The sequence below is a fragment of the Nipponia nippon genome, unplaced genomic scaffold (genome assembly GCF_047370975.1).
Source record: "Nipponia nippon isolate SJK-2023a ecotype South Korea unplaced genomic scaffold, ASM4737097v1 scaffold_6, whole genome shotgun sequence".
Classification (NCBI taxonomy): Eukaryota; Metazoa; Chordata; class Aves; order Pelecaniformes; family Threskiornithidae; genus Nipponia; species Nipponia nippon.
Window position 1 is genome coordinate 14,249,153 of NW_028262380.1, and position 18,015 is coordinate 14,267,167.

An 18,015-nucleotide genomic window follows, 5' to 3' on the forward strand; every position below is an offset into this window, starting at 1 on the left:
TCCTTCCTAAGTTTATTGCATGTGCCTTGAGTGTGGCTGCTGGTGGAGGTCCAAAAGAGCAAAAGATCACCACCCAAAGCAATAGTGCACAAAGCTGAGGAGTGGCAAATGACTACCTGGGGAGACTAGCAAAGAAAATTGAACAGCGTTAAATTGATCAACTGTGCATTTGTCATTTCATACTGTTGTGGCACTGCACATATGTGGGACTGAGTGAATGCTCTAGGAATGTGAGTGATAAAATGTTACACCAATCTTCCAGCTGTTTCAGCTATATTAATATTTATTTTCATGTTTTCAGTTTGTAATTCAGTGCAAAGTCGACCTATCAGCACTGGTAATTAGCTAGGAATATGCAGTTTAAGACAGGGCTCTGGCATATCTGTTTATCTTGGATTTATGGAGGATTAAATCATGGGAAAACATTTCAGTAACGTGCTAATTAAAAGTAAGATAAAATATTTAACAACTTGATAATACATTGTAAAAATATGGACTGTTTAATTAAGGAAAACAAAACAGAGAAAATTTCATCTTAAAGATAGTGATATTGTCTCACATCTCAAAAGAAAGTGAAATTACTGCCTTTTTTTGATGAACTGTTTCACTTGGCATCATTGGAGATGTTTGCAGGAAAGCCCCAGATTAAGCCTCCTGCTCTGCTGGTTTGCTCGCTGGGACGTGTTTTGGCCTGAGGCGCTGTACTCCGGGAGTGCCTGGCAGCAGCCTGGCCAGCCCAGCTGAGAGGGGGCTGTTTGGGCTGTGTGTAGACCTGAAATTGTTCCCCTGCTCTGCAAAGTTTCCCTTTCGAAAAGGAGTGGGAATAGTTTCCATTTAGAAACTAATGGAAGTGAAGACCATGCCGCTCTGATAATGGCTTTTTCTGAAAACAGCCAGAGAAATGGCAAAGATTGAAGCTGTAAGAAGAAAAGAGAGCGGGAGGAACAAGGAGACGGCAGAGTCGGTGTCAGAATTGGGCTGCACCTCTGAAGGGGCGCTGACAATGGTGCACGCCCACTTCTGAGCAGCAGGGTATCCAAAAGGAAGCTCGATGCTTGTTAGTCAAAGGCCTCAGGAGTCAAGTATTAGTATTTTCCAACCTCAGATGAATCTATTTGTTAAAAAAAAACAATTTCAGAATGGAAATCTAGAATAGACGTGAAAACCATAGAATGTTTTAGGCCTGTACCGTCCTTTCTCAGATACTCAGCATCCAGCTTTTCAAGCAATCATCAGCCATCTACAATCTGTCTAGGACCTTATTTGAAAAGAGATGTCTTGATTTTAAGAATACACAGCAAGTTATGTGGAAAAGCAGTTATCTTCTTGTAGATCAGCTGGACTGAGCCATATAATGTTCTAGTGACAGTTAAATATATGTGGATCAGGAAAAAGTTATTTAACTAGCAGTAGATATTACAAAAATAATGAGATAGAAAAGTGCTGCTTTACTGGCAAGGGAAACCAGGGTATTATAAAACAGCCTACGTTGTTAAAAATTAATAGGAAGGATGAGAAAAAATCTGGAGGAAGGCAGTGGCACATGTTGGTGTATGGACACGTGTCACACTGATTGAATCTATTTAAGCAAAACCTTGCAGTGAGTGCTGGGAAGATACAAGTGAATTTGCAGAAGTATTCTTGTAATCATCATCAGCGTTGAAGCTGCTCAACATAATGTCAAGAACCTACAAAATCCCCAACCTCCAATTACCGATGATGGAGCAGCCAAATAACATGCCTGGAGACTTTTGCTGGGAGCTGGGCACCTTATCTTGGGATTGTAAGTGATGACAAAGCACAACTTGAAAACAGACTCATCTGGGTAATTAGTAATCCAGAGATTTATTCAGAGTTAAAGAACATGATCAGTTAATTAAATTGGTTGCTGTGGACTCTCAAGAGGGGAGTATCAGGATTTGCTGTCACATGGAAGTGCAGTTGGGTGTGCTGGTGGAGATGTCATGCTGCATAGGACACAAGAACAAAATATATTTTATGAAGCAATTACCCCCTTCTTGTTGGCTGACCTCCCTCATCCTAAATACAGAAGGAAATGATCTGCTAAATAAGAAGCACTTTCAAGGCAGTAGTTACTCAACCCAGCCCATGCATTTAGGCATTTTGACTTCTGACCCTACAAAGAAGCTCCATGTCTTCAGTCAGGGTTTCTATTTACTGTAAAGGAAAGTGCATCTCCTGTAGTCTGGCAAGAAAACAAAAAGGAGAATTGGTGCTCCACCTCCATGGGAATGGGGTGGCAATTGCATTAATATATGAGAGACACAGCAAATATAAAATGAATATTTTTCAGTGTTTGGATATATCTATAAAATCTGCGAAGAAGCTTGATTCAGTAGTCAGAACATAGGTTTAGAGCCATTGGAGGTGGGATATAGTATGATACTTGGATCTGCTGGGGAGTGCCATGGCCAGGTGGGCTCAGACTGGTAGGTAGCAGGTTGTACTCCACGTACAGTTCAGCTCTGGTGTCATCCTGAGTGATTTGGGCTGTTACTTAGTCTTGAAACAGAAGTATGCTGTGCATGACTACCCTGAAAAAATTCTAGCCCCAAAGATACGCAGACATTTGGTATTGTAATTATACATATTACTGTTCTCACCAAGTTTACCTTGTTATTTTTACAGTCCCTAAATTAGTCTGAGTCTGTTGCATTGTTTAACAGTGGTTTAAGTAAAACTTAGAGAAGTGAATGAAAACTGATTGTAAAATATAAACAACTAGCTTTTCCTGGCCCATATATCCACAATTTTGGCCAATATAAACCATTCCCTCCCAAATAAAAACCATGCTGTTCCAGCATGGGAAGACAGTGAAGCTCCCCAAGGTACACATGTCCATCTGGGTTCTGTAAGCAGCAGGAGTACATCTTGTTCATTATGTTAACAGAAATCTTTTCAGTGATTCATGTGCATCAATGCTTCAAGGCCCTTTATAGGACCTCCTTTTAAGGGTCCAATTCTGAATGCTCTGTGCATGTCTTTTCTATTTACAGCTAACTATTTGTCTATATTGTTCTTCGAACAATGCAATGTCTTTTCAAAAAAATGCTGCTTCTCATATTAATGAGATTTTAGTATCTTCAGCTTTTCATATTTCATTAACATATAATAGGTTTTTTAAAAATGAAAACTTTACAGAAAAATGTCATTTGCCAAAAATCTTTGCTTTTCAATGGGAGTTTTTATTCATATGAATATATATTGCTAATGATTAAAATATGGGATTTAAAAATAAGTAATAAATGAGAACTTTTATGCAAAGAATGAATAAAAGTATCTTCTTTAAACATAGACAGCCAACTATCATTTTGAAATTTTCATGACATTTGTTCTCTTCATTCAGCAGCTTTACCTTTTGACAATTTAGTATATTAAATTATTGATTTTTAGTATAAGCTCCTTTTATTAATGTCACAGGTGCTTTTACTTTAATAGATGAAAGTGATATGATTTCAAAACTGTTCTTGTAATTTTGTGTGATACCATGGACTAATCTTTCATAAAAATATAGGGGTGTAAGATAGCATTTATATTGCTAATTACTAAATTGAGAAGCATTTGATTTGCTGGCACTCCAATTCAGCTGAAATGTAACCGAGAGCTTTACTCAACTGAGAAGTAGTTTTGTTCTGAATATGTATTGACATGGTTAATGGTTAATTGGCAGACTGTGTCTTTGAAGCAGAATACCTTTACCATGGAGGCCACTCACGTTGTACAGTGCTTCAATTATTTATGCTTTGCTGAAAATTTCTTTGTGTTGAAAATATTAACAGTTGATTTAAGGCTGAAGCTTTTTAATTCATGCATTAGACGCTTTACATTTAAATGGCAAGAAGTTATCTGTGGGATATATGTGAGTTCCCTAGGTAGGAAACAGTTTTGTTCTAACTCCTGCTGGGTTTTGTGGGGTAAATCCCATCTCTGTTTCCTGTCTGGCCTCATGTTTCTGTTACCTATATTGATTTTAAGTGCTTTGAGGTTGCTGTGTGCACTCACAGCACCAGGTACCACGAGCCCCATCCCTGGATGGAATCTGCACCAAGCGGCTGCTGCACAGGAGCCAGCTTTAGCTCTAATGCAGTGTTGCCTTGGTTTTCAGTAATGTCCTTACCTCTGGTCATTCAAGCAAGTGAAGCCTCTCACCGGCTCTTGACTTCTGCAGCCTCGGACGATCAGTGGAGCCATTCACTGTTTGCTTTGATACCCTCGTGGACAAAGAAGATTTTGTTCAAACGAGAGTCTTCTGTTAATCACCAGCTGGTCAGTAAAAGATGGTTTGCCACTTTTAATATTTGTAAGGATTGTAGCAATTATATCAAAAGTGAACGTTGCTGGGAATTTACTACCCGATTAGTACGTTTCTAATTCTGTCTCAGGTGATTATGTTCACTTGAGACAGCTTCAGCAACACCAACTAGTTGTGAGACTTCCAAAGAATTATTGTGACAGATACAACTATGTGATTGCTGTGTAAATTCTGATAGACACTTAGTAATGAAACAGATCTGTATAGTCTGATGAACTTTGTCCATAGTGTATTTTGTTAGGGAATTGTGATAGCCAAAAGATGAATGTGTCAATTAAGATGCTAGTAATTACTTGTGGGAATAAGTAGTTCATACAAATTTGGACTAGAAGAAAAGATTAACTATTGGGATAACAAAGCTCTTAAATTTGAAGGCGATTAATATATTTAAATTTTTTTCTCATTTCATTATTTACATAATTTATCTTGTCCTGCAGTTTGTGAATTATGGTATTCTCATACACTATGTAGGCCTTTCCCCTTCCTCCACAGCCTGAAGATGTGTCCAATTTGTCAGTGTCTTCTGGATTTGGAATAACCCTTCAGAAATGTGGTGTGGTAAGTTTTCTTACATTTGTCTTGTTAACTTAGTAGGAAGTTTGTCCCCAAATGTCCTTTAAAAAATGGGAACAGAATTGTGGCCATGCTGAGTATTTGGGAGAACGTCCATTTTGGTGTTAAGATGGTTGCACCCTCTGTAAGAGGCACAGTTTTGCAATGTTGATTCAAAACCAAAGGAAGTCAGTGAAGTCTTCTCTCAGACTTCAGGGGATTTTGGACTGTGGTTGAAGTAAATACCTCAGTGTGAATTTGTAAAACTATAAACGGGCAAAGCTCAGTGAACTCTAGAAATCAACCACAGGGCTGGATAGAGATAGAGACAAACTTCTTTAGGGGATGAGATAAGCCTTCTGAGATACTCTCCTGGCTCAACCATGGGTGCCCTACCTGTGTCAAGTATGGACTCCTTTTGAAAGATGGGGCACTGAGCCCCGTGATGCCCATTGTGTCTTTGAGCATCCTATCACACAGCCATAAAAGAGCCAATGTGTCATAGTCTGCATATTCAGTGAGACTCAGCTACAGCACAGTATTTAATGAAAAAAAGGTATCATTTGACTTGTGTAAAATGCTTATGAGGAGCAAAGACCTCCTACTATAAGGAAATTTTAAACCTTCCATTTTATTTTTACTGTATGTGGCATAGGTTGATAGATTTACCTAGACTGTTATTTTTCCTTTCTTTTTTTCCCCCTGCTTTTTTTTTGTACAAGCAAGTCTGAAATTTTTGTAATTAAGAGACAGTTCGTCTTACCTGTCCCTTGGAGAGAGAAAGTGCATCCAACTTTAAGACAAATCTGAATTCAGCCACTGAAATGCTGCATATGAGGGTAGAGGATTCAGTAACCAGTACAGAAGAGGTGACATTATAACCTGCACCAGACCATTTGCATAGAGAAGAATGAATATACATCACATTTCATGGCACTAATTACCTATAATGTTGTTATTGAAATGGCAGCATATCGTAATTAATGAGGCTGAATAGTGAGCATTTCAAGCATAAGAAGCAGTAACACAGAACATTCCCAATTTTTATGTCAGAGCCTCTCAGAGAATTTGAGACAGTTACATGTTTTTTTCTGCTTTTTATAGCACAGCCTCACACGGGCTCGTAAAAAATTGTGAAATCCTGCTGTACAAGACCAAAGTTAATCTGTTGGAGATGCTAGGATTATCACAAAATAATTTTGCAGTGCTATTAGTTGTAAATTACTGAAAACTATGCCATTGTATGTGGCTGTCTTCCACGTTCAAATGCAGTTCACATTTTATTTTCCTTTGCTTACCTTGTTATCTACTTCAATCCTAGTTTGTCTGAACAGATGCTTTCCTGCTAAGAGACAGACTGGCCTGTGGTGGTCTTTAGCTGTTTTAAATGGAAAAAAGTGAATTTTGCACATTTTCCTCCTCCTACCATGAGTGGCTCCTCAGAGTATGGACATGACATATGTTTACTTCTTGGAGTCAGGATTTTTCCAACACCTTATTGCAGAAATACCCTTATTGAAACTGGGGGGGTTAAATTTTACCTATGCTTCCAGCACCCAGTCCCTTCCTTCTTCCCAGAAATGTGCTCCTTTAAGAGCTTCATTCCATAGTATGACATGAACTTTTCTATAATAGTACTTCATAATGACAATAATCTTTAGCAGAGCTGAAGTAAATCTTTAAATTTGGCTGTTTGGCTTTTAACACATTCACCTGTCTTGTTTCTCAATCTCCTAAGCATTCTTGCATTGCAGATCATCTATGATTCTATGATCCTTCAGTTTTTTCCTCCTTTCCTGTTTCTAGTTATTCTAACTTATTCCCAAAGATTCTCCATTCCTTTCACTTCCATGGCAATTCTTTCCTCCTCTCTTTTTCTCCTAGCATGCCCTTGCTCTTGCTGTGGTTCTTTCACTCCACTCTCCCAGGTACCTGAAGTGATACCGCTTGCAGGGGGTGGTGACGCACACGGTGTGCTTCAGCAGCAGAGAGAAAATAGAGTAGGCATTTATGCATGATCAGTGGCTGCCATTGGGTTCGGTTCCTGTAGATGGTTGGCAGCATAATCATCTGCCCCAAAAGCAAGAAAAAACATCTTCAGGCAAATTAGAGGAGCAACTTAAAGGAGATATCCAGTGGCCGCTGATCCCAATGGCAGCAGCCTATGGGGGAGGTTCTTTCTAGGAGAGGTCAAACCCAAGAGCTTCCCTACTGCTTGATTCTCATCTGCTGCTTTCTCCAGTGCTATCAGGAAAAAAAATCCAAATTCTTTCAACCCCTTTGCAATTTAGCTTAAAACTGACTGTCAGTGAAAAATAAAGAATGCAAAACATGTATTTAATATTAATCAGAAATGCAACAAATGTGGCCTTTTGGCCGCCTGGGGAAGGTTGTGGTAGGAGATAGGCGATACAGTTGGGATACCTCTGAAGGGTTGCTTTGTTTAGTCACCGAATTGAGAATTTTATTAAATGAAACAAAATGAAGAGAAAGTGCAAAATTGGTTGGAGAAAGAGAATGAACAGTGTGTGGGAGTGTGCATTAAACCTCCTGCCTAGGGGAAGGAGAGGACTAACGCTGCCATATTCCTGCACCTGCTGGTGAATATACACATGCTGCTTTCTCAGCCTATTTTATTGTAGAAATTTATCTAAATTACTGTTTACATCCCCTCTCCCCAAATGTAAAGGAATATATTTGTGCCTGATTAGAAGCACAGGAAGAGACCCTGAAATCCTCATTTTTTGCCTTCATCTCACAGAAGAGCAAGGGAAAGGTATGGGAAAATGAAGGGAGGAAGAAGTTTTTCTATTTCCCCCTGTTTCCCTAGCTCCCTCTCTTGCTGGTACACACATGTTTGTTTGCCCAAGCCCATCCACACTTACTGTGGAGCATAATACAGTATTGACAACTTGTGCAGTTTCAACCTTGAATCTTTCAAGGTGTGTTTTCTTGTTTTGGTGGTTGGGTCAGGGTCTCTGCTTTGTGGCTTTCGATTTCCTTTATGTGGCTTTGAGGCTTTTTTTCCTGTTTCATTTTGTTTGTGCTTTTTAAAGCAAGTTTCTAGCCTTCGTAACTGCACAGGAAAGGTTGAAAGGCATGTTGACTGCATCATGCCAGTTCAGAAACCAGGAGAGAGAAAATCTGCCCAAAATATATCACATTTTTAATAGTTGGTGATTTTAAGTCTCATAAATATTGTGGTATAATCCATGATATACAAACATATGAAATTGGTAATGGTTTCCTCACAAATATGATTAAGCCTATTTTTATACATGCTGACAATTATTTGCAGAATCTAGTACAATAAATAGTTGGGTTTTTGCCTCCATAAGGTTTGTTTAATGCTGTACCGAGTTCGGAAAATTTAGTGTAGTACACCAAGGAGAGTTAGTTATATAAATGGATTGATTCAAATGTACTTTAATTATTGTCACTTAAATAGAAAAATGCAAACTAAGGAATAATAATTTCAATAAACTGTTTCTTCTCCTTGATTCATAAGATATCCTAAAACTGTAATCTGTTTCTGTAGTGAATTAGTATGAAATGCAGAGATCAACGGTGCACAATGAAATCATAACTACATATGTCGAACCCTGTGGCTGCCATGAATGCTAGTGTGATTTCTGAAGTCTGTCACAATTCATATTTTTAGAACTCATTTCTGTGGGGGCTGCTTTATTATTTATATTTGCTGGTGTCCAGATACTGAGTAGACATTTCCTAAAAAGGAGGAGGAAAAAGGAGAGAGGCTTGGCCTGAATCGTACTTTGGTCAGTTAAATAAGTGTTAATTTGGTGTCGTTATTAGAAGCCTGATACACCATCATGGCTATACTATGGGCCAGCATATTATAGACCTGACGAAGTTTTAGACAATTCTGGTTTAATATGAGTTATAGGAGAAGGCAATTTGGAAGGTGAGAGGTCAGTAAGCAACTCTGTGCTCAAAGTAATTTCATTTAGAGGGTGTAATTACTCAATAAGAGTTAATGGCCTGGTGGAATAAATAAATAAAATCACTTGAGTGCATGTTGCTAGGGGTTGGTGATTAGCTGATGAACTTCACTACTAACTGGAAGCAGAGCCGTGAAGTCGAAGTCCACTGGTAGCTCCATCAGCCTTCCCATGGGAAGGGCGAATCGAGGCAGCCATCGCCCTTTGGAGAGTGTGGTTGCTGTGAAAAAAGTGAAATAGAGACCAAAACTGCACGGAGAGAATGAATTTGCAGCAAGGGCAGCTTGCAAAAGAAACATCCTTCTGGTACAGAAGTTCAAAGTTAAGAATTTTCCAGGCTCTGATTATAAAGTTACGATCCAGTTCTGTGTTGTATGAAGTATCACGGGGATATTCACATTCTTGTTTTCACTTCTGGTTCTGCATGAGCCGAGTTTCCAACTTCTGGCTTTCTGTCCCTTTGTCTGCAAGCAATAGCTTGACATACCAAAGATTAAAATCTCCTTGGAGTTTGAGATCAAACTGAGTGTAGTGCCATTTGCAGGTCGCTCAGGATGCCTTCAGAAAATCAGTTTACACATATAATGAGCTTTTATTAGTAATCAAGACTATGAATTTTGCTATTAAGATGCACATATAGCCATTTTGCACCATTAATACTAATATTTCTGTTTTCAGGTGGATGTTGAACATGACCCTCAAACTGCGTACATTACACTTCTGATTAATAACACCAACACGCTGCTCTCAACAAACATTACAGATCTTATCCTCCTGGACAATATCACTGGTCTACATGTTCAAAAAAACAGTGGTAATAAGACCACAGGTGGCATACAGATTTACAGGAAAAGATTCTTGCAAGGTAAAAAATCTTCAGGGAAGTACCCCTGATTACACATGTGGAAGAGCATCTGTTCAAATCACAATATTTATTTTTTTTTTTTGGTGGTGTAAATTCTCTGATTATCAGTTAATACAGGTGAAAAACTCTGGGAAGGGTTTTGTGCTGCAGTTTACAATTCTATTAATTCACATTTTGACTCCCACCTTTGAACTGCTTCTGATCTCCGAGGCACAGAAGGGAGCCCCTGTACTCTGTAAAAGTCACTGCCATCAAAATGAAACAGAATCTTTTGTGATAGTATGTGTTCGTTTTGGATATTTTTAAAAGCTGCTGCATGAGCCATTTTAATCATATCTGATGAGTCTTCCTTCTTCAGCCAAGCGTGACAGATTGGCTTGCTGAGGTGTTGAGGTGCATTGGAATTACAAAAGGCCATGCAAGCAGGCAAGATGATTCATCAGAAATGAGGCAGCTCTTCGCAGTATCCATTCTCCCCAAAACTGAGCAAATTATAAAATCAAAGCAAGTAATAGAGAGATAAACCTGTTCCACTCTTGGAGTCAGTCTGTTCCTTTGGTAGCAGTTGAATCATTGCACATTCGTATAATTTTAGCTTTCTTGATTTCTTCGTGTCCTTTTTCCTAAGCACAAGCGCAGTGAAGATTAACAGCTTGCTTTTGAGATTCATGATATTTCTCTTGGAGCTTCAGAAGTGTTCAGTGATATCTGTTTATGGTTGGAGTATCTAGGGTTATGATAGTGTTTTACTGGTGAAAGATTTCCAAATAGGAAAGGGAAATAAGTAGACCTGGGGCTGCTGTCTGATTGCAGATGGATAGCCAGACTCTGTTTCTAATAACAGCAGTGTGAGTTGTGGTACTGATTACAGGGCTGTTTTTTTTGAAAATGTCAAGGAATTGCTGGCTCTCAACAGAGGTTCCTAAGAAAGAATGATCCCTGGTAAAGAATAGAAAAATGGCTTGCAGAGCTGATCTAGTAAACCAAGTTGAAGCAGTTATTTATTTATAATTACTGAATCTGTAACTGAAGCTAACTTTTCCAGCCCATGTACGTTGCACAAATCAGCATGAAGAATACCGAAGTGGAAGAAAATCCAGCAGAACAGATTTCTGCATAGTTTAAGGTTTGGTCATTACTATATCAGTCCTGGACTCAGCCCATACCTTGCTGGACACAAAGGCTATGCCTACACTGGCCTATGTACTGTCATGCTGCACATTCGCCATAATAATATAGTGGTTATAATGTTGGCTGTCCGTTTTATATAAAAAAAAAAAAATTAAATATCTAATGTTGAGTTATAGTCAAAACATGATGCTTTTCAGTAGCTTGAGTCATCATTTAATGCAATTTCCAGATCCCGGGCCAAATTTGCTTGAGTTCTTAGAGGCAGCAGATACAAAGGATGTTGCTGGGCTCATGGGGCCAGGAGCTGTGTACTCTGGATGTGGGGCATCTGCTGTGCCAGAAAGGAAAAGCTTCAGTGCTGTCCCAAGCCTTCCCCAAGGATCTTTGAGAAATTTTCCTGGGACAGATCAAATCTATCCATATCCCTCCTCTCTGGACTATGCTGGTAGGCTCTGTCTGCCTCCTCTGCTGAATTCCCTTGAAGTCAGTGTTGTGAGCTTACTGCAGCTTGGTTCCTAGGAGAGCACTTTTGCTGGTGAGGAAGCACAGTCTAAAGGGGAACCTTAAAAAGCTCCTCAGATGTTTTATTCATATTGAACTTGCTTTTCAAATTTTGCAAACATCTGTAACTGCAGCTGAGCTCAGCTGGGTGCTCAGCTCTTCAGAGATTCACGCCCAGTCTTGTGTAAAAAAAGATGTGCAACTGCACTGGGTTGCTTTCAAGTCAGTGCAGCTACTGTTCTGTTTAAGAAAATGCAGATACAATTACTTAGAGGCCACTGTTGCCCTGGCAGGTGTACCTCATCTGCTTAATGTACATAATTGTGTTTTTTTCTCTGTTTTAACAGGTGGAGAACACTTCGCAATCAACTACTCTGCACTTCTTGATGCAAAAGAAATGTGGGATGGCAGGGTCTTGACACTGCCTGTGAAGCTAACTTTCAGGAGTTCATCACAGGTATTTCCTTTACAATTTTATTTTGCTCTTCATGATTTTTGTTAAAAAAAAAAAAAAAAAAAAGTCTCCAAGGTGGTTCTTGTCTGCCTAAGCAATGAGGCCTGCATGTAACGAAATGAAGTTCTTAGGCTCTCTGATTGTTTACCATGAATTTATAAATACATGAGTTATTCTTCATAGCTTAGAAAGTCCTAGACCTCCTTAAATAGGTGAAGTGTGTTTGTGTGTTGTCCTGTAGTTTTCTCTCTACTTCTTGTATTTCTCTTCATTTTATCTATGTAACCTGGAAATAATGGTGTTCCACATACTTACGTGCATATTCCTGTAGTCTGTGAGAGATTGAAAGTTTTGCCATATTTTTATCAGAAAATAATTTCTTTTAACCAAAAAACAAGTTGCAGCAAAGGAAAACCTCCTTGCTCATAAGGAAGACACTTTTTCAGTATGAGAGTTGTGAAGCTCTGAAAGAGATTTTTCAGAGAAGCTGAGGAATCTCCATCGTTGCTGGTTTTTGAAAACTCAGTTGCACCAGGCTCCGAGGCAACTGGTCTAACTCTGGAGTTAGCCCAGGTTTGAGTAGGAGGCAGGACAAGCAGTTTCTTCCAAAGTAAAATTTTCTGATTCTTAAATATGGCTTGATTTTTTTCTGTGGTTTTCATAATTGCGTGTAACTAGAACCTGCAGATGTATTTTCATTTCAACTGCTGTATCTCCTTTGTTTTAGAGGAAAAAGTGTTCAATGTGCATGAGAGTGGCGGCAGAGTGGTAGAGAGCAAGACTTAAAAAACCAGGGAATTTTAAGAGTAGAGACATACGCACTGACTGTGGCTCCTGTCATTTTCAGTCAACCCAGATTTTATAGGCACAGCAAAATGTAATTCTGTGAGCACTGGAATATGCTTCTGTGTGATTAGAAGAGGAGTGTATACCACAGAGCAGCTGCTTCCACGTCTGTTAGTGTTATCCATAAGTACACTGCATTTTCCTGTCAGATTTACTTCAGCTTTAAGCTTAGTGAGACGTATAGCTTATCTTCTAAGGAAAGGTTTTTCCAGAGACTCTGGGCTGTTTGCCAGTGGATTCTGCTCATTTTTTTTAATACATGTAATATTTTTATATCTCTCTCAGAATAAAACACATCTTATATCATTGATAGCATCGTTCACCATTACTGAAGAAGAAAAGACAAAGGTAAATTCGATGATGTGGTATTGCGTTGACTCTCCTGCTTAAATTTATGGACAATCTAAACTAAATCCTAGGAGCTAAAGATGTACTTAGGTACTTGTATCTTATCACTCAGCTATTGGCTATTCATCATACACAAGTTCTGCCTTCTCTGATTTTAAGAAGAAGAAAACAAGAGTCAAGATAGGGGGTCTTTTTTGTCTTAAAGCAGCAATGTTTAGTATGGAAAATCTACAAACTTCCATTATATTCCTAGCCATGTTTTTTCATGTGAAGAATTGTCCAGGCACAGAGAACTGTGATGAGGAATATGCTCACCTGCTCCTGTGCCTAGCCACCATGAGAAAGCTTTTTGCCTTTCTACAAGGGTGGAGTTATCTTCCACGTATTGAGAAAAGGTTTGTGTATCAAGCTGATACACGAATCGGAAAATAACTGTGTGGGGAGCCTGAGAAATAAAACAGCAGTAAGAGAGGCATAGTTTATGTTTGCTTTTCATTTTTTAACTAGTCATCCTTCCAATACGACTTTCTGTTCTCGGCTTCTGAATTAACATGGTTTCTAAGAGGCCAAACAAACCTTCAAAATTACATTGATTGCAGCACAGTGCTATTCTTGTAGATATTTTTTTATGAGAGAACTCCCCACTGCATCCATCAGTTTAATTGCTAGAGTAATCTCTTCACCAAACTTGTTTTGCTCTCCCAGGCCCTCATTACCTTGACAGGCTGCTGTGTTGCAAGGGGTCTTTTTTTCAGGAGCTGTGGCTTGGTTGGTAAGAACACTGTGATTATTTGTGTTCAGGCAGAAGAAAATAGTTTGTTTCACCCCAGAACGTTTTTGCCATGGTTGTATCATTTGAAATCTAAAGTTCACATGGATGGGGTTTGCCTAAAGAGGTCCTGAGGACTAGACCTTCCATGGGCCTGTCCCAAGAGTTCCTCTCCACCTTTAAAATCAGTAGTCTATTTGGAGATTGGGCACAGGAGCCTCTTGTTCCAGTATTCTCTTTCGCTGGGGATCTCTTGCCCTCTTAGCTTCTATTAGTGTAACAGATATAAGTCCAGACTTGGCTTTCTCGTAATTGAAGATCAGCTGCCCATTCTGTTAAAATGAAAGCCAGAATTAAACATGATATAAAGTAAAACTATACATGAGCTAGGAAACTCATTATTCCTGGATAAAGATCTAGTAAGATTTAAAAGTATCGGACGTTTGTATAGCTAAGAATTATGCTTGGAATTACCATAAATGTATTTTTTGGAAACTCTTATTCTTAAAGGTGTCAGCCATGCAGTAGCTGACTGGGTTAGAAAAATAGCTTCGTGCATGAGTTCAGTGTGAATTGATCTGCAGCAGTTGGTGATGTCTAAGCTAAGACTGTAAGCTACATTGGTCTCAGCCCACTGTGAAAACTCCTGCAATCTATTACTATACTTAAAACCTTTATAGTGTATTTTTTTTCCAACTTGAACTTGATAGTTAGACCTCAACAAGTTCTTGGGGACTATTCCATAGTTAGGTAAAATTGGCTGAGCTGCATTTGAACTTACTAAATCAACAGGTTTTGTAATTAAAATGTGTGGAAATGGTGTGTAGAGAATACTGTTAATTTTTGAAAAATAAAGCTTAGAAATTATGGAACGCATCATGTTTCACATGCATAATATTTGCCTTTGGGCTGTGGCCAAGTATGAGGTGTTTCAGAATGAAATCAGTTTGTGCAAGGAAATTATGATCAGCTGAAAAAGGTGTGATGTATTGTATTTCATCCATATCTTCAGCTGTCATAAATGCTCTCAGTCTCAAATTTTATTTATTAAAAATTATTATTTAACCTGTTCATGGGTGGTTTTGATGCTGAATGGGAAGCTGTAGTGAAAAGGACAAAAGGAAGTTCTCCCATCTAAGCACATTGCAGGGGATGGATGATAATAATTACTTTCATCTGTTTTTTTTACCAGGCTTGTTTCCCTCAGCATCCTTCAAATCAGTGGGAGCACAGCAGTTTTTGAAAGGAACTTGGGCCTGTAATGCCTCTTCCCACTATTGGGATGGCTTAAGAAGTTAGGATATGGGTTTTGAGGCTCACTGTTGTGTCAGTGGTTTGAAGGTCGGCCTACAGTGCCAACACTGGTCCTACGCCCTGGCTTGCGCAGGGGCTCTGGCACCTGCCCCACACCGTCTGCTGTGATGCTTTCAGATACCATTAGGTGTCTGCTGTGTCCTCCTGCTTGGGTTTACAGCCCCCCGATGACATGGACTGCCCTTCCAGAACCCATTTTCTTTTAAGTATAAAAGCACAGATAAATCCCTGTTCATTTTTCTCCATTGAAGCTTAACCTCTGACAGAACTGCCTGCCCTGATGCAGGCTGACTGTCCCAGCAGAGGTCTTGCCTTTTACTTTACTTAGAAAGCACAGGGTCATTCCATAGCCAGTGCTTTTTCTTCATCAAAACTTAACCAGCTTCATATCAGCTTCACTGACCCCATAGCCTCACCAGATTCCTGCTTTCCCCAGAAGCCTAGAGAGATCACTAAATTTCATGGAGTGCTTGGAGATTAGATAAATGTGAGTGAATTCAGAAAAAACAATGAAGTGGTTCCAAAGCGGCACTTTTTTTCCTAAATATTATCTACAGCATCTCCTGTTCCTTGAAAGTGGTGAGACATCAGGCAGAGCCTTGGTGTGGCAGAGCTCAAGGAGAACCCTTCCGTGATTCCCTCTTGGCCACCTAGTGCAACTGGAGAAGCGGGGGACAGCAGATTGACTTAAGAGGAATTGCATTTTTTCCAAGTCACACACGGTTGTTTGTTGGTTCTGTGACCGTTCAAGGGGTATGGGCTAAACCCTTTTGATCTGTGAAGGGAGTAAACACTGGGTTAGGGAAAGGAGTTATTTAATATTTACATAATCATCTTTCAAGATGAAGATATTTTTGATGCAAAGTGATGCAGCTTTAACTGAGCTCATGACAAGAAACTGAGGGGCAGTGCAGAGTCAGAGGAGGGGAGAGCTGGTACGGACGCTGATGTAGATGTGCTGGGTGTCCTTAGTGGTCAGCCATGGTACAGGGGAACCTAACAGAAGCAGTTGGCTGAAGTAGTAGAAAGCTACATCAAGAAAAAAACTTTCAGACAATGTGTTGGTAATTACATATGGAACCAGGAAATTAATGTGATGCTCCTCTTTTCTTTCTTGTTTCCATCTAAAACTTAAAGATATTGAAAGGTATTAGAAGGAATTCAGCACATGGCTGGCTTACTTGGATAAATACTTAGTCCCAAAACGTTTTGGTGAACCTCAAAGTGCTTCAAGGGTTTCATTATTTTAGACTAACCACATTAAAAAACAAGGTCAAGGGAGGTGATTCTGCCCTCCGACTCCACCCTGGTGAGACCCCACCTGCAGTACTGTGTTCAGCTCTGGAGCCCCCAGCATATGAAAGACGTGGGCCTGCTGGAGGGGGTCCAGAGGGCCACAATCAGGGGGCTGGAGCACCTCCTGTATGAGGACAGGCTGAGAGAGTTGGGATTGTTCAGCCTAGAGAAGAGAAGGTTCTGGGAAGACCTTGTAGCAGCCTTCCAGTACTTAAAGGGGACCTACAGGAAAGATGGAGAGGGACTCTTGATCAGGGAGTGTAGTGATAGGATGAAGGGTAGTGGTTTTAAACTGAAAGATTTATATTACATATTAGGCAGAAATTCTTTACTGTGAGGGTGGTGAGACACTAGAACAGGTTTCCTAGAGAAGTTGTGGGTGCCCGCTCCCTGGAAGTGTTCAAGGCCAGGTTGGATGAGGCTTTGAGCAGCCTGGCCTAGTGGAAGGTGTCCCTGCCTGTGGCAGGGGGGTTGGAACTAAATGATCTTTAAGGCCCCTTCCAACCCAAACCATTCTATGATTCTATTATTCTATAAAACAAAAAAACAAACCAAACATAACTCTTGTCAGTCGGAGCAATTCTTGATTCTGTATGTACAATACCGTGAAGTAAACCTTGGGTCTTCTTCTTGGAACTATGCAAGTGCTAAATAGTAGCCTGTATTAACATCTTGATGATCTCCTTGATATTGATGCCAGTGACTAAGTCAACTGAAATCATGTTGAAATCAATGAGTGCTGAGCATCTCCTGCAGCTTTGAGGAGCTGAGCCTGTGAAACAGCAAAGTTTGACGTGAAGCAGTTCCTTTCAGTTAGAGATATGACAGATTTTCAGTGTACAAAACCATATCAGGGAAAACCTATCAGCCGTATCAGGCAGTAAAAGGATAAAATTCTGCTGTTAAATTGGAATAAATCCTTTTCAAATTGTGGACCATGTTTGATTATCACTTCCTATGCAGAATTACCGTTGACTCCATGGAATGCTCTCAGGTTTCTGCTCCAAGAGATGACCAAGTCCAGCTTGCAAGCATCACATTAATTATTTACACTTTCTAGCCCCAGTAGAGTGATTAGTTTGTGTTGAAACATTATGCTAATAGCTGTGCTATGTTTTTCATCCAGAGATCTCAAAGAACTAAACAAACACTGAATTAACTTTTGCTACATGGAGCATGAAGTAAAGATTAATTTTTAATGCAGTTCAATTTAAAGATTAAATTAAGAGCTAAAGTGAAAGGCCTGCAAAGTTGTTAGTTGGCCCGTGGTTCTGGTGCTCCTGCTATTCTTTTCTGACTCTGGCTCATGCAGAAACTGCAGGGGTGCACACAAATTGGGTGGTTTTGTCAACTGTCAGTTACATACTTGTTCTGAACTCATATTGGTGCTTTTTCCCTATGGTGATTACTGAGTTTTATTGAACAGAGAAAAGGCCATTAATTAAAGGTAGCCAACATTAGACTGCTTTTTTTGGAGGCCCTTAGCAACATTAAATGCCATTAATTTCAACAAGACTTAAGAGAGTGTCATGGTTTAACCCCAGCCAACAACTAAGCACCATGCAGCCACTCACTCACTCCCCCCCATCCCTGGTGGGATGGGGGAGAGAATTGGAAGGGTGAAAGGGAGAAAACTCATGGGTT

General features: G+C 39.7%; 1 protein-coding gene across 5 annotated transcripts in view; it reads left to right on the forward strand.

The window, feature by feature from the left end:
* Window positions 1–18,015, forward strand: part of EVC2 (EvC ciliary complex subunit 2) — a 74,615-nt gene that overhangs the window by 6,051 nt on the left and 50,549 nt on the right. For 3 of the 5 annotated variants that reach the window (XM_087737518.1, XM_087737516.1, XM_087737517.1), the window contains exons 3-7: window positions 4,127–4,287; window positions 4,805–4,891; window positions 9,526–9,712; window positions 11,692–11,801; window positions 12,930–12,992. In XM_087737518.1, the coding sequence (XP_087593644.1) occupies window positions 4,127–4,287; window positions 4,805–4,891; window positions 9,526–9,712; window positions 11,692–11,801; window positions 12,930–12,992 (608 nt within the window). The remainder of the gene's footprint in view (window positions 1–4,126; window positions 4,288–4,804; window positions 4,892–9,525; window positions 9,713–11,691; window positions 11,802–12,929; window positions 12,993–18,015) is intronic. The other 2 variants (XM_087737515.1, XM_087737519.1) reach the window with 1 other exon arrangement.